This window comes from Stigmatopora argus, chromosome 22 (assembly GCF_051989625.1).
Source record: "Stigmatopora argus isolate UIUO_Sarg chromosome 22, RoL_Sarg_1.0, whole genome shotgun sequence".
Classification (NCBI taxonomy): domain Eukaryota; kingdom Metazoa; phylum Chordata; class Actinopteri; order Syngnathiformes; family Syngnathidae; genus Stigmatopora; species Stigmatopora argus.
In genome coordinates, this window is record NC_135408.1 from 6,712,494 (window position 1) to 6,724,822 (window position 12,329).

Genomic DNA, 12,329 nt, shown 5'->3' on the forward strand with positions numbered 1-12,329 from the left:
AACGGCGCCAATATTGCAGACTGTAATGGCAACACACAGAGAGGCACACTAGCTGAACAAAGTCTCAATTAAGTAACAAAGATGACTTTAAAGCAATGTTTGGCAGCATTGTTGTTTTTTTTGCGCAAGGGACTGATTTATTGTGTGACGATATTTTTATGGACCAGCCTTTTTAAGGCAGGTGTGTCCAGTAAAAGAGACTAAAGCGGGGTTAATTGAAAAGACTTACTTTTGACATTGAGATACATGGATTTGCTGACGTCAGCCCCGACGTCATTGCTGACCCGACAAAGGTAAAATCCACTGTCTTCTTCCAGCACATGTTTGATGAGCAACGAACCGTTGACCAGCACTTCGATGCGGAAACCAGAGTTGAGAGCGATGGGTTTGAACTGAGGAACTCCGGCACCTGGAAGATTTCAAATATATTTGCTCATTTGATATTGAAACAGACAGAAATGTTAAACCGACCCTGTAAACCTCAATGACGACATGAAAGCCCTTCACGGGTAGATAAAAATAGATTTTGTCACCATACAAAATCCTACATATTTTCAAATGGCCTGTGTTTGCTCTAATTACAAGTCAAGCCCTGTGATCCTCCTTCCATTAGAAATTCAAAAGGCATGTTTCTCTCATCCCTTATTTAGACTCGAGTGGGTGGATGGTGTTAAAGCTTGTCTCTTATGCTTGTAATTATTGTACTCCATGAGAATAATCTTGCCCAAAGACAAAATATTGACATACCAAAACCACAAAATTCATGGTAATATATTGGCAGCTCTGGTTTCCACAAATGTACTGTTGAAAAAAAAATACAACAAAACAAAAGACAAATGGGAAACCCCTAAAATCCTTACAATTAAACAGAAAACGACCTTTCCACTGTTGTTCAAATAGCTATGAATGGAATTATAACTGAGTGTATGAGGCACAATTACTAATGAATCACTTTAAAATTACATTTTTTAATGAGTTTTGTTATGATTTTCAGTTTAAAAATAAAATGATACTATATACAGACACTATACCGTTTTACATGTCCTGGACAGTTTTCCTTTTATTCTAGCAACAACAATCTGTCAACCAAGCATCCAATACCTGATTATAAATACTACAAACTTTTCATTTTTACAGTGTAGATGCAGAACATTGATGCCTTTTTACCTTTAGAGTACTCCCACTGGATGGTGGGAACAGGATAACCTTCCGCTGAGCAGTTGAGAATCACGGCTTTACCGTAAATGCCATCCTGGTCTTTTGGTTGAACCACAAATTTAGGAGGAACTGCAAATCAAGATATTCAAGTTATTGTTCTGATTATCAGTGCATTCACTCCTTTTGCCTGTGTGAGGTTGCCAATGTACTACCGATCTTAAATAACAGTCATTACAGTGACATAATATATAGAGCGTGAACGTGCAGAATATTGCCCGAAATATTGCGCACATTTCTGGGTTGCGTTGTTTTCCCAATGCAAAAAATAATGCCATATTCCGGAACAAATATTAGCTCGCCCGAGAGTAAATATGAGGTTAAGATTTGGCTTTCAAGCAAATATTTTGAAGCGCTCACCTCGGACGATAAGCTGACTCTGATGCTCCACGGCGGCAGCCTGGTTGCGTGCGATGCATGTATAGTTGCCATTGTGCATCAGAGTGAGATTGGAGACGCGAAGGGAGCTGGTGAAATCGATGTTGTCAATAGTTACGCCCAGGCTGGCCGGGATGGGCCGCCCGTCCTTCTGCCAGGTGATGAAAACGGGTTGGTCGCCAGACATGACCACGCAGGGGATGAAGACTCGTTGACCGATAGAAAAGCGAGGGAACTCGAATGGGTGGATGGTGGGTGGCACTGTGCAAAGATAAGAGTCAAAACACACATTCAATGGCGTTTATTCCTCCCTTTTTTCTGCCCTAATACTTTTTCCCACTCTCTTTATCTCCCTGAGCACACTGTAGGCATCATGAGAAGCAGATGAAAATTAATGATTTCAAATAACATTGCATAAACGGCACTTAAAGTCTTATTTAATTCGCAACAAAATGGGCATAATGGACTCCTGGGGATTCCCTCTCCGTAGCGGCGGAATGCTAAGCAGCCGCCTCGATGCAAATTAGCTGCGGGAATGGCGGCGTAGCGCCGTCTTTGCCGTGGGATTCCGCTCTCGCGAGCTCGTTAGCACATCAAGACCTGCGTGAGAGCGCCACAGAGGGAAAAGGGGTGGCGGGGGGTAGGGGGGGTGTTTCGCCGATCCGCTATTTCAAATGATGCAATGTCATCGTCGAAAGGAGGCCGTGTGAGGTTATCATCAGCTGGCTTTTCGCAGCATCACTGAATATTCAGATGAGCCTTGATAAAGTGGCTGGGATGATGGATACACTCCCTTGCTATCGCTGAAGGGACTTTTTACACGTTGTCAGACGTGAGCATCCTCCTACTTATCTGTGTGTTTCTACCTACATAAAAACGTATCTCACTGTCACATAGAATGGAGAGCACAAGACTGCGGTATCTGCACACGGACTGATAATGTGCAGAAGACCAAATGTATGCAATGTTGGGAGATATCAGATGGGAAATGATCAGGACGGAGGAATTTAGCATTATTGCCACAAAGAAAAACAAAGTGAAATTATTTGCCAGTAGGGCAGAGTATTCATTCATTCATCTTTTGAGGGTGCTGGAGCCTGTGATTAAATATGTGCCATGTTGCATTTGTACGTTTTTTTTAATCGCTTAATAAGGGGAATTGCAATCAGTAATACGGGGGGCAATTGGCCGAGGTTGATAGGTATGTAAATTTCTATTCAACAAAACATCAGATTGATATAATTGGTCCAAAAATGCAGTGCTGACTGGGTACTTTTTTCGAGAGAAATAAAAACAAACATTTTGATGCCTTGCCTGTATCAGTGCCAGATGTTCTGATATGAGGGAGAAAAAGATCAAGTTGAGAAACATAATCAGCACTTTGGTTATTAGGAGTGATAATATGGTTCAGTAAGTTAAGGCAAAAAGAAAAAAAAAGGGGGATTTATTCCAAACGCATTGGCAAAGATGCTGCACAGCTGTTTATGGGTATCGGGGGCCAAAAAATTGTATTGGAACAACATCGGATATCTGTATTTCTTTTGTTAGAAATTTAAACTCAAGTGATTCACTAAACGTTATTTGCGCAAACCCCTAGTTTACAAGTGGAATCTTTACCTTTTACGGTCACATAGACACTCTGGTGTGTGGAAAGCTGAGGCTGCACCAGCACATTGCACGTGTATTCGCCTTCGTCCACATCCTTCTGCACATCAAACAGCTTCAAGGTGCCGTTGTTCTCGAAGGCTCGCTGCCGGTGGTTGTACGGCAGCAAATTGGAGTCCTTGTACCATTTGATGGAGTAGTAAGGGTAGCCGATGACACGGCAGTGAATGTACATGTCCCGCCCAGCGATGGCAGTGAGGTTTTTCATTGGTCTGATGCTGGCAGGCCCTTGAAGGACACATTGGAGAGACAACCCTCTTAAAAGGATTTTGAGGCAAGGGGGAGCTGTATGTGTTTTTATGCAACACAACTATGACATGTCTTGATTCATTCTGACTGCGGCGACAATAACACATGTATTACAGCAGATAGGATTGTTTCCCTTGAGATCATTTAGTTTGAATCTGCGCAGAATAGAATTTACCATTAACGTTTGGCGAGCTTTCACAATCACTTGTTTGCAAACCCTTTAAATAAACCGGTAGCGTGTTCGGAGCTCGGCACACCCCGGGACTCTCTTTAGCACGATTAAGGAGGTAACGATGTGAAAAAAAACAGACACTTTCTAAGCAATGGCACCTTTGGAAGAAAAAAAAATCTCCACTGCTTGACTGAATTTGCCATCCATTTTACGTCACTTCAAGATTGCCCAATTTAGCCCTAAATCATGCATCACTGAACAGAAATCAGCAATGCTTGTCGAGACAGCCACCTTCTGCAATAGAGAATCACTAATGGCCACGCGTCAAGCGCAGGGAGCTCCAATGTGCTAATATTACTGCTACATGACTACGGCAATCCGGCCAAGCGTGTACCTGCAGAGAACAGATAGCTTTACCGTCATGCACTAGCGTAAAGTAAATCACTCTAACGGTGTCCCGATATAAACCTATCAGCAGGAGCTGGCGAGGGTGCAGGGCATTCAAAAAAGATAATACTGTCAGTTTTGACTGATGATAGAAGCTACGACCACTCCAAGCTGTGATTATTCTACTCTGATGGAAAAAAATGAGACGCCCCCTAAATCGAATTCGCTAACCGGCCAACTAAAAACTTCATTTCTGCAGAAGAAATCAAGACACGTTGATGTGTATATGTGATGGTGGGTTGGAAGAGTTGATCTGACAAGCACCTCTTACGTTTATTCGCGCCTGGTAAGAAACAGCCCCCGCAGAGTTGTTGCAGATGCAGCGGTACACCCCTCCATCTGGGACCTGGGTCTGGCTTATGTTCAGGTGGCTGACCACGTGGCCGTCAGCGTTGCTGTAGTAGGAGATGCGGTGGCGGCTGTTTCGTATGACAGGCTCGTCATCTAGCGTCCAAGTCACCCTGGGCTCGGGTGTGCCCTTGACCGTGCAAGATAGCGAGACAAACTCGTTGATGTTGTAGACCTTCTCACTAAATGAAGCCAGAATCTTTGGTGTACCATCTGCGTGACAAAGCAGAGAGAACGGCTGTATTTTCTTTCAAAATCCACATCGTATTTGTGTTTTCGTACAAAAGTATGAATTTCAGGACATTTTACATTGAAGAATCCACATACAAAAGACTAACACGGGTCATTTCTGGATAAATGTAGATCCCTAGAATATAGCTACCAAATTTCATTCTGCTCTGCGCTCAGAAATAACAAAAAAAGTAGCAATTTTAGTCATTCTGACCTTCCAATATAACCTGGACGAAATCCTGGGCAGACATTTTGCCATGTCTGGCAAAGCACTGGTAGGCACCTCCATCACTTTTGGCCATGCCACCCATGACTAAGTTTTCTCGGTTTTGCCCAGTCATTCGGACGCTGTTACTTGGGTAGATGAGTTCGCCATTGCGATACCAAGACAACCGGTATTCGTCAGAGCCGGTGACCCCGCAGGCGAGTGAAACCTGGCTGCCGACGCTGCCCTTCACTTTGCGTGGGCTTACCATAACTTTCAGGGTCTCTGTATGGGAAAGAAAATATTAGGTGTGTCAATATTCAATTTCATGATGATACGTACGTACATAACAACAAAGTCTTCCATGATTTGAATCAAGGACTTTGCTTGATTGAATACGATCAAGCAAACTGTACTAAGAGGGTTTTACGAAAACTAAATAAAAGAGTTTTAGCCTCAGGGTACGCTTTGGCTATGTTCAATTTAAAAAAAAAAACATTTTTGATGATCTGCATCGACCAAATCGCAACCAAGCGTTAATAGGATCTATTGCTGATCACTGACCTTTCACCAGAAGCCTCCCAACTACTTCAGCACTGCCATAACCGTTCCACACTTCACAGACGTATGTTCCTGTGTCGCTGGCTTGGGCTCTCTCTATGAGCATCCCCGTCACACTTTGCCGGTATCGTGTGTCGGGCTCTAGGGGGCGGTTGTCCTTCAACCAGCGGTACTTGGGTGCTGGGTGACCCGAGGCCTTGCACGGCAAGTCCACTCGATGAGAAGCCATCACCTCACGCTGTTCAAAGCTGTCCAGGATATGTGGTGCTGAATTGGTCGGATCTGCGTGGGAGTTGCAACATCACATTCATTTGTTACGGTCAAACTTAAACGTAAAGAAAAGATAGCAATGTTTTGAATTTGACTGCTTAGGCAGAATTTTACTCTCTCAAAGTGTTCTTTTAGTTTCTAAAATACACATTCTAAGATGTCTAATCTTATTGATACGTTACTTTTGTTTATGTCAGCAAAATACCAGATTGCAATTAAAATGGTATGGACCATTTTTCTTTAAAAATGAATTACCTGAGACAATAAGTCGGGCACTATTGCTCTGTCGGGTTTCTCCTGTGTATCGATGGCGTGTCATACACCTGTAGTTGTAAAGCCCATCTTCCATTTGGACATCCAGGATATAAAGGGCACCCGTTGATGTGATGAGAAACCGTGACACTGTAGAGAAGCAAAGATAATATATTAATGAACCACCCTCCACAATTTGGAAACATAAAGTCAAAGTTTGCATAGGCACTGTTCTAAGTGAAACTACGACAGCATGGAAAATCATTATAAAATATAAATGAACCCCAGAGACTTACACAGTTACAAAAAAATACAAATGGAAGAAGTGTATTTTTAACAAATCCTGATGAGATATGTAGCTAGAGTCCTGACAGTGTACTTTTTTTTCATTGGAAATACAGCAAATAATACAGACTGCAATCATTGTTATGCAGCAGAATTTCTTCCTTTACATATTAGGGGGGAAAAGGAAAACAGTAGAAAATCCAATATCAAACTCTTAGTAAATATTTGCAAGCCAAGCGTGGGACGCGGCCCTTTGTGATTGCAGTTACCAAACATCTGGTGTCGCCCATTTAGAACAGCGTGGCTCTGAGGCGCTGTGACGAGGCGGCGTAACACTGCTCGTTATCATGTAGCTCATCACTCTGGTTCTCTCTCGAGGGAAACGCTTAGTTCTCACGTTCTCCACTTCTGACTGAAGAACGGCGACCCCGAGATCACGCAGCGCTTTGATAAGGCGAGGCCGTGGCCATGTTAATAGCATGCTGATGCTATGGTAATTTACACGAGCACGTGATTATGACAAGTAAGAAGTCGCTGAGGGCTGCTAGTGTATTTTATCCTGGGACTTTCTATCGAGACCGAGTTCAATTGGGGTCATTATACTTCAGGGTAATGTGACAATACTTATGTCGCCTGAAAAATGTAGTATTTATCTGCTCAGCAAATTTTATTTTTTCAAAAATACTACAGTATTTTTAATAGTGGTGTTTCCGGAGGTTGCTGCATTTACCGTGAATGAATGTTCTTATTGTTTTTTCTGTGATTTCCCATACGTTGCTAAGTTTTGAAACCAAAAAACAACAAAAAAATCTGGCTGGAGAATAAATCATGCTTCACCTTAAATGAATGGACACATTTCTCAGATACATTTCAAATGTATGCCAGTTGATGCATGTTATGTTACTTTTCTAAAGGGCAACCAATGAAGGTAATTGAGTATTAAATAAGCTGCAGGGACACCACTGTCAACACGCGTTGACCTAATTAGAAAAGCCGCAAAATCACAGTTGTGATATCCTAAAGGGATTTTTTCCCCCACAGATTGCCGTTGACATGATTTAATGTGTGACAAGCCACATATACTGTAAGGTGGGAAAAATGACAAAATTAGAAGTCTATTCTTGGTAGAAAAGCATCTTTCAATAAATGCAAAATATATATGCTTGCAAACATGATTTGATGAACCTTTGCTGCAGTATGTGTCCTTGTGAGCTAAGGGCATTTCTCTTTATGTTCAGTGAATAGTGCTGCAGTTCTCTTCAATAACAGACTTGCATATCTACCTTTTTTCCCGTATATTTTGTGCAAGCAAGAGAGTGTAAATGCATTTATGCAGCACAGAACTGCATGCAGGAATGGTCAATAATAGCGTGTGAGGGTGCTTCACTACGCTTCCCCCTGCTCTACCTGCTGCATACTAACACTCACTGTAGTGTATCGTATAGTAGTATAAAGTATATCTGTGTTCATGTCCCCAACTGGCTGTCTGACAGCGAATTTTTCTGACATTATGGCTTCACATTTGGCAGGCAATCCGTTCCATTCTCTTCTTTGTGCTGTCCCATTTGTGGATTCACAGTCAATAGCTTCAATGAATCCCCATATAAGACACAATGAACCCACAAGTGCAGCCTTTGTTCTCACAAAATGGAAGCCTCGTGGTTTTTGTCCAAAGGCAAAGTTGCTGGCGAGACAATGGGAAAAGATACAAAAAAAAAGTGAATTACTACTGTTAGATTTGCCGCTGGCGTCGCTCTATTGGGTGCCAGTTAACGTTGGTGAATTGAAGGCTAAGCAATATTTTTTATGCTTACTAGGATGTCTGTGTCCGTCCAAAACATGCACTTCATCTAAGAGTGCTACTTTGGCTCTCTGTGTCACTTCAATATTCGATAATTGAGACATGAGCGAAGGGGCGATGAGATGGAGAGACTAAAGAGGAAATAAAAGATCAAGAAAAGAACAAGCACAACCTGGATTCCACTACTCTGCCGTCTGAAAATGACTTACAAATTAGCTAACATGCTCCCAGGAAAGCAGGGGGTGGAGGAGGTACGGCATGTGTGACTTTCATATGCAAATTCAACATCATTCAATGGCGAGGCCGAGCAATTATCTCCCCCCCTTAAAAGTACGTCTTGTCTTTTGGACTGATCTCAACAGGCAAGCTCTCTTTGTTTCTTCCAGCATTCGTGTGTCAGTCTCAATTAAATCACACATGCTTGAATACAAAAAAAAACACACAGGGGACTATTTTTGTACTGCTTCCAAATCTGGACCAGTCGGTGGTGTGCTCGTTGGCGCAGCTTGTCCTCAACCTGATAGAAAAATTTGCTCAGTGGAAGATTGACTCGCGTTGGATATGAGCAAGTAAGCAGACCCAATGGACATATTGGCACTTTCAGAAGTATTATAATAAGATAATACAAATTATGTATGAAAAGAATTCGTTACTGGCCTGGATTCTAACCCAGGCACACGTGCTAACCACTCCAGAAATATGAAGAAATGACTAGCTTGAAATTTGTACATGGCTTAAGTGAGCAATAAGATTCTGATGAGTCCAAGAGGGCCTGTGCCGTAATTAGTCTCGATTAGACTTTATTGGCAGGGACACCACTTTGAACAGCCTGGGATGAGCACATCTTTAGAGAGGGGAACCCAGCCATTTAGACCCCCCTCCCCAATAAAAAAATCACCTGTCATTCATCCTCTGGGAGGCCAATTCCCAGCTACTGGGGTTACCATAGCAACACATTGACCACCACTGTTTAGTGGGAGAGTTCAGGTTGAGGTAGCATGCTTCCTTCATTCTTTTCATCTTTTAAACCATTTTTCCTGATTCTTGCTTGTTATGATCATTTTTACAATACCTATTATCAATATTTCCATTATTATATTGCTCAGAATTTTCATTAGCCATTTTCCTTGTTACCAAAAAATGTATTGCCTGCCATGGACGACAATAGGCATCTAATTCATTTAAACTGTGAGGATTGACTGTAAAAGCTCATCTTTCAATGAATGGTCTTTAAGTGTGAAGCTAACATAGTTCTTAATCTCGCTGTAAAGAAAATATTATTATTAAGATTACATTCCTTTTACATTCAAATTTATAGTGTCATTTATTAGTGTATCCTTCATATGTTTGGTCGGATATAAAGCTGTCATTTTTCAAAATAAAATGACAGTCAAAACCAGCTTTCCAATTTGAAATGGATTTGACGTCTATAACTGTAAATAGAAGTGAATGAGATAATGGCTATAAAAAACAAAAAAAATCCAAAAGTTCAAGGATATTCCAAAATATATATCCTTATATTTACACAATTTAAAACTTTCTCCATGTTTCAACATATTTGGCCCCTTCAGGTCCTGGAGAGACACTGTTTATATGACTAGCCCCATCCAGTGTTAAAGCAGAGAAGTGCGGCAGAATGTAGACAACATTTAAGCTTCTTGTGTGGGCCATACTCAATGACATTGTCATCATTTGCTGTGGGCCAATCCAAGCTGGGCAGTGGGCCGAGGTTACTTCCTCACTAATAGGCAAAGTGACAAACATGCCTTGATTTCTGACCACACCTGGACTCTGGACTGGAAGTGGCCCATTTGAGCCAACATCCTATCGGCTGCCCGCAGAATAGAGTCAGACTGGAAGGCAGTTCTTTTTTTATTGCCGTTCCTAATCAGCAACAGCATCCCTCTGCTCATTAACAAGACACGCGTTAGCCCGAGGGTAACTACCTCATATGTCAACCGCAGATAAAGATGTCATCTTCTGCTTGACTGAATAAACCACTATTAAAACTGGAACTGGATGCAAATGGACTCGCAATGATACTCAAATTAAAAGACAGAAAAGGGAAGCTCAAAGCCTGAAGCGATTGGCCTCAACGTTGGCCCACATTCTTTTTAAATGGAATACAGATTTTAAATACGATTTCAAATGCGATCGAACTAAATTGTATGATGACGAAAGCGCAGATATTGCGCTAATACAGGTTAGTTATACTATTCGAAGATGATCACTTTCAATGTTTTTATAGAACTTTTCATTTTTTTTTCAGTTACTTTTACAGTATTATGAGAATAGAATCATCAGGCAATATTCACTTTGCAGTTGTGAATGGTGAGCACTTAGCAATTTTAAATTTGCTTATATTGGGAAAAAAAAAACCACAAATGCTGACAAAACTTAATGAACAAAATCTAACAACAAACACTGTTGGAGAATTCATTTGTGGGGGTCTTTAGTGAACATTGTCACACAATGGTGCGTGCATAACTGACAAATGGTCATGTAACAGCTGCGCAAGCCTTTTTAAAAAAATTCCTTCAAATTATTAGTCACCTAGTAACCATTAGTCAGCTATTTTTTTTAAAATGGAACACATACTTCTTTTTATGCAAGCTTCTTAATCTTTAGTCGTGCCTTTGTCTACACTGTTAGCGAGGCTGTGTAGGCAATAGAATTAGCCATTAGGGGAATCCTGATATTAAAGCCCTAATGGTTGTGTGTTTACAATGCTATCATTGGCCTCTCTTTGGCCAACAATAAATGAAGCAGTGTTGAGCCTCAGCTGTTTAATCATGAATATTCATCATCGGTGTCTCTGTGTGAAACCTCTGTGTGTGCATGTTTGTGTGTGTCTCTGGTGTGTGTGTGTGTGGTACACCGGTAGACATTAAGGAAGCTATTGGTCTCTACTTCACTAGAAGGTCAGGCTTTTTCTGTGGAAAAAGAAATGATGCCAACAAACCGATAACACGATACAGCATGATCATGTATGTATTATAAATTCTCTTGAAACTTAAATTTTTCTATTACCGTATTTTCCGGACTATAAGTTGCATTTTTTTCAGTTTGGTTGGGGCCGCGACTTCTACTTTTAGCTCGAAATACAATATAACGTAGATAATTATTATTTATGAACAGCAATTAAGCTAAAAGTCTCTATTAAGCATGGGTTTCAAAATAAACAAAAAGTGTGGCTTCCACATAGTATTTTGCCATTGGAACAAAAAAAATCTAAAAGATTTTAAATAAAAGGAAATAAATAAAAATGACAACCAAATTCAAATAAAATAAAACATTGACGGTTTATTTCAAGATCACTTCTAATTCCATTTGCAGCATAAACCAAAGGAACAAACAAAAAAATGACCAAGTGATGGTTTGTGACCAAATCATGTATGCAAGGCCCCATTGCGTTCGTCTAACTAGCAAACGAGCTTTGCCCTCACAGCAATACTAAAGGCAGTATCACACTGCGTTGATGTCGCTCAGAACGCCAGCATCACATTCCTGATTATGGAAAACGAACTTTGATACCGAGCTCGTTGGCGTTTCACGGTAATTTGTAGTGGCAAGTGGAGCAGTCAGTGCTGCTCTGTGAGGAAAGCAGAGGGGGCAAAAAGAGGATTAGATAATCAAACAGTGCGCCACTTTAAATAATCTCTGGATCCTCTGGGGAAGGTGAGACTTAAAGCTGGAGCCCTTCCGCTTTAATTGTCTGATTTTCCCATCATTATAGTTGAGGGCCTCAGTAATTCAGCCTTATTAAATATTCAGGAGCCACGCTGAGGAGGATGACGGAGAGGGAGGTGACATTATGAGAAAGTAAAGGGAAAAAAAATTATGAGTGAGTGGGAAGCAAATGTGACATTGCTTGTCACTGGCAGTTAACAGATGAGGATAACACTTTGATTAGGACCCACAATGAAATTGCTTTGAATTTACTGCCATTTTGTATCGCTGGGTGATACAGTGAAATTATAAATAAATAAATAAAAGGGAGAAGGAAAGTAGAATACTACTACTTAGGGCTGGGGAATCTACGATTTAAAAAAAAGAATTAAAAAGATTGTGATTTCTATTTTTCATATTGTCCAATCCACATTCTAGTTTTTATACAAATGGTGTACCAATATAGTGTAGCATTAAACTAATGGAAGTGCACAAAATGAAATTATAATCAATGAGATGTATGTAATTAATAAAAAAAATATTGTGGATTTTAAAATCACCCAACCATACCCCTCCTACCA

General features: G+C 40.9%; 1 protein-coding gene across 9 annotated transcripts in view; it reads right to left on the reverse strand.

Moving 5' to 3' along the window:
* Positions 1-12,329, reverse strand: part of dscama (Down syndrome cell adhesion molecule a) — a 58,172-nt gene that overhangs the window by 17,299 nt on the left and 28,544 nt on the right. For 8 of the 9 annotated variants that reach the window (XM_077592469.1, XM_077592468.1, XM_077592466.1 and 5 more), the window contains 8 exons: positions 5,997-6,143; positions 5,475-5,753; positions 4,920-5,195; positions 4,391-4,687; positions 3,211-3,486; positions 1,576-1,854; positions 1,168-1,287; positions 230-409 (listed from right to left, as the gene is read on the reverse strand). In XM_077592469.1, coding sequence (XP_077448595.1) covers positions 230-409; positions 1,168-1,287; positions 1,576-1,854; positions 3,211-3,486; positions 4,391-4,687; positions 4,920-5,195; positions 5,475-5,753; positions 5,997-6,143 — 1,854 coding nt within the window. Of the gene's footprint in view, positions 1-229; positions 410-1,167; positions 1,288-1,575; positions 1,855-3,210; positions 3,487-4,390; positions 4,688-4,919; positions 5,196-5,474; positions 5,754-5,996; positions 6,144-12,329 lie in introns of those variants that run through there. The other variant, XM_077592472.1, reaches the window with a different exon arrangement.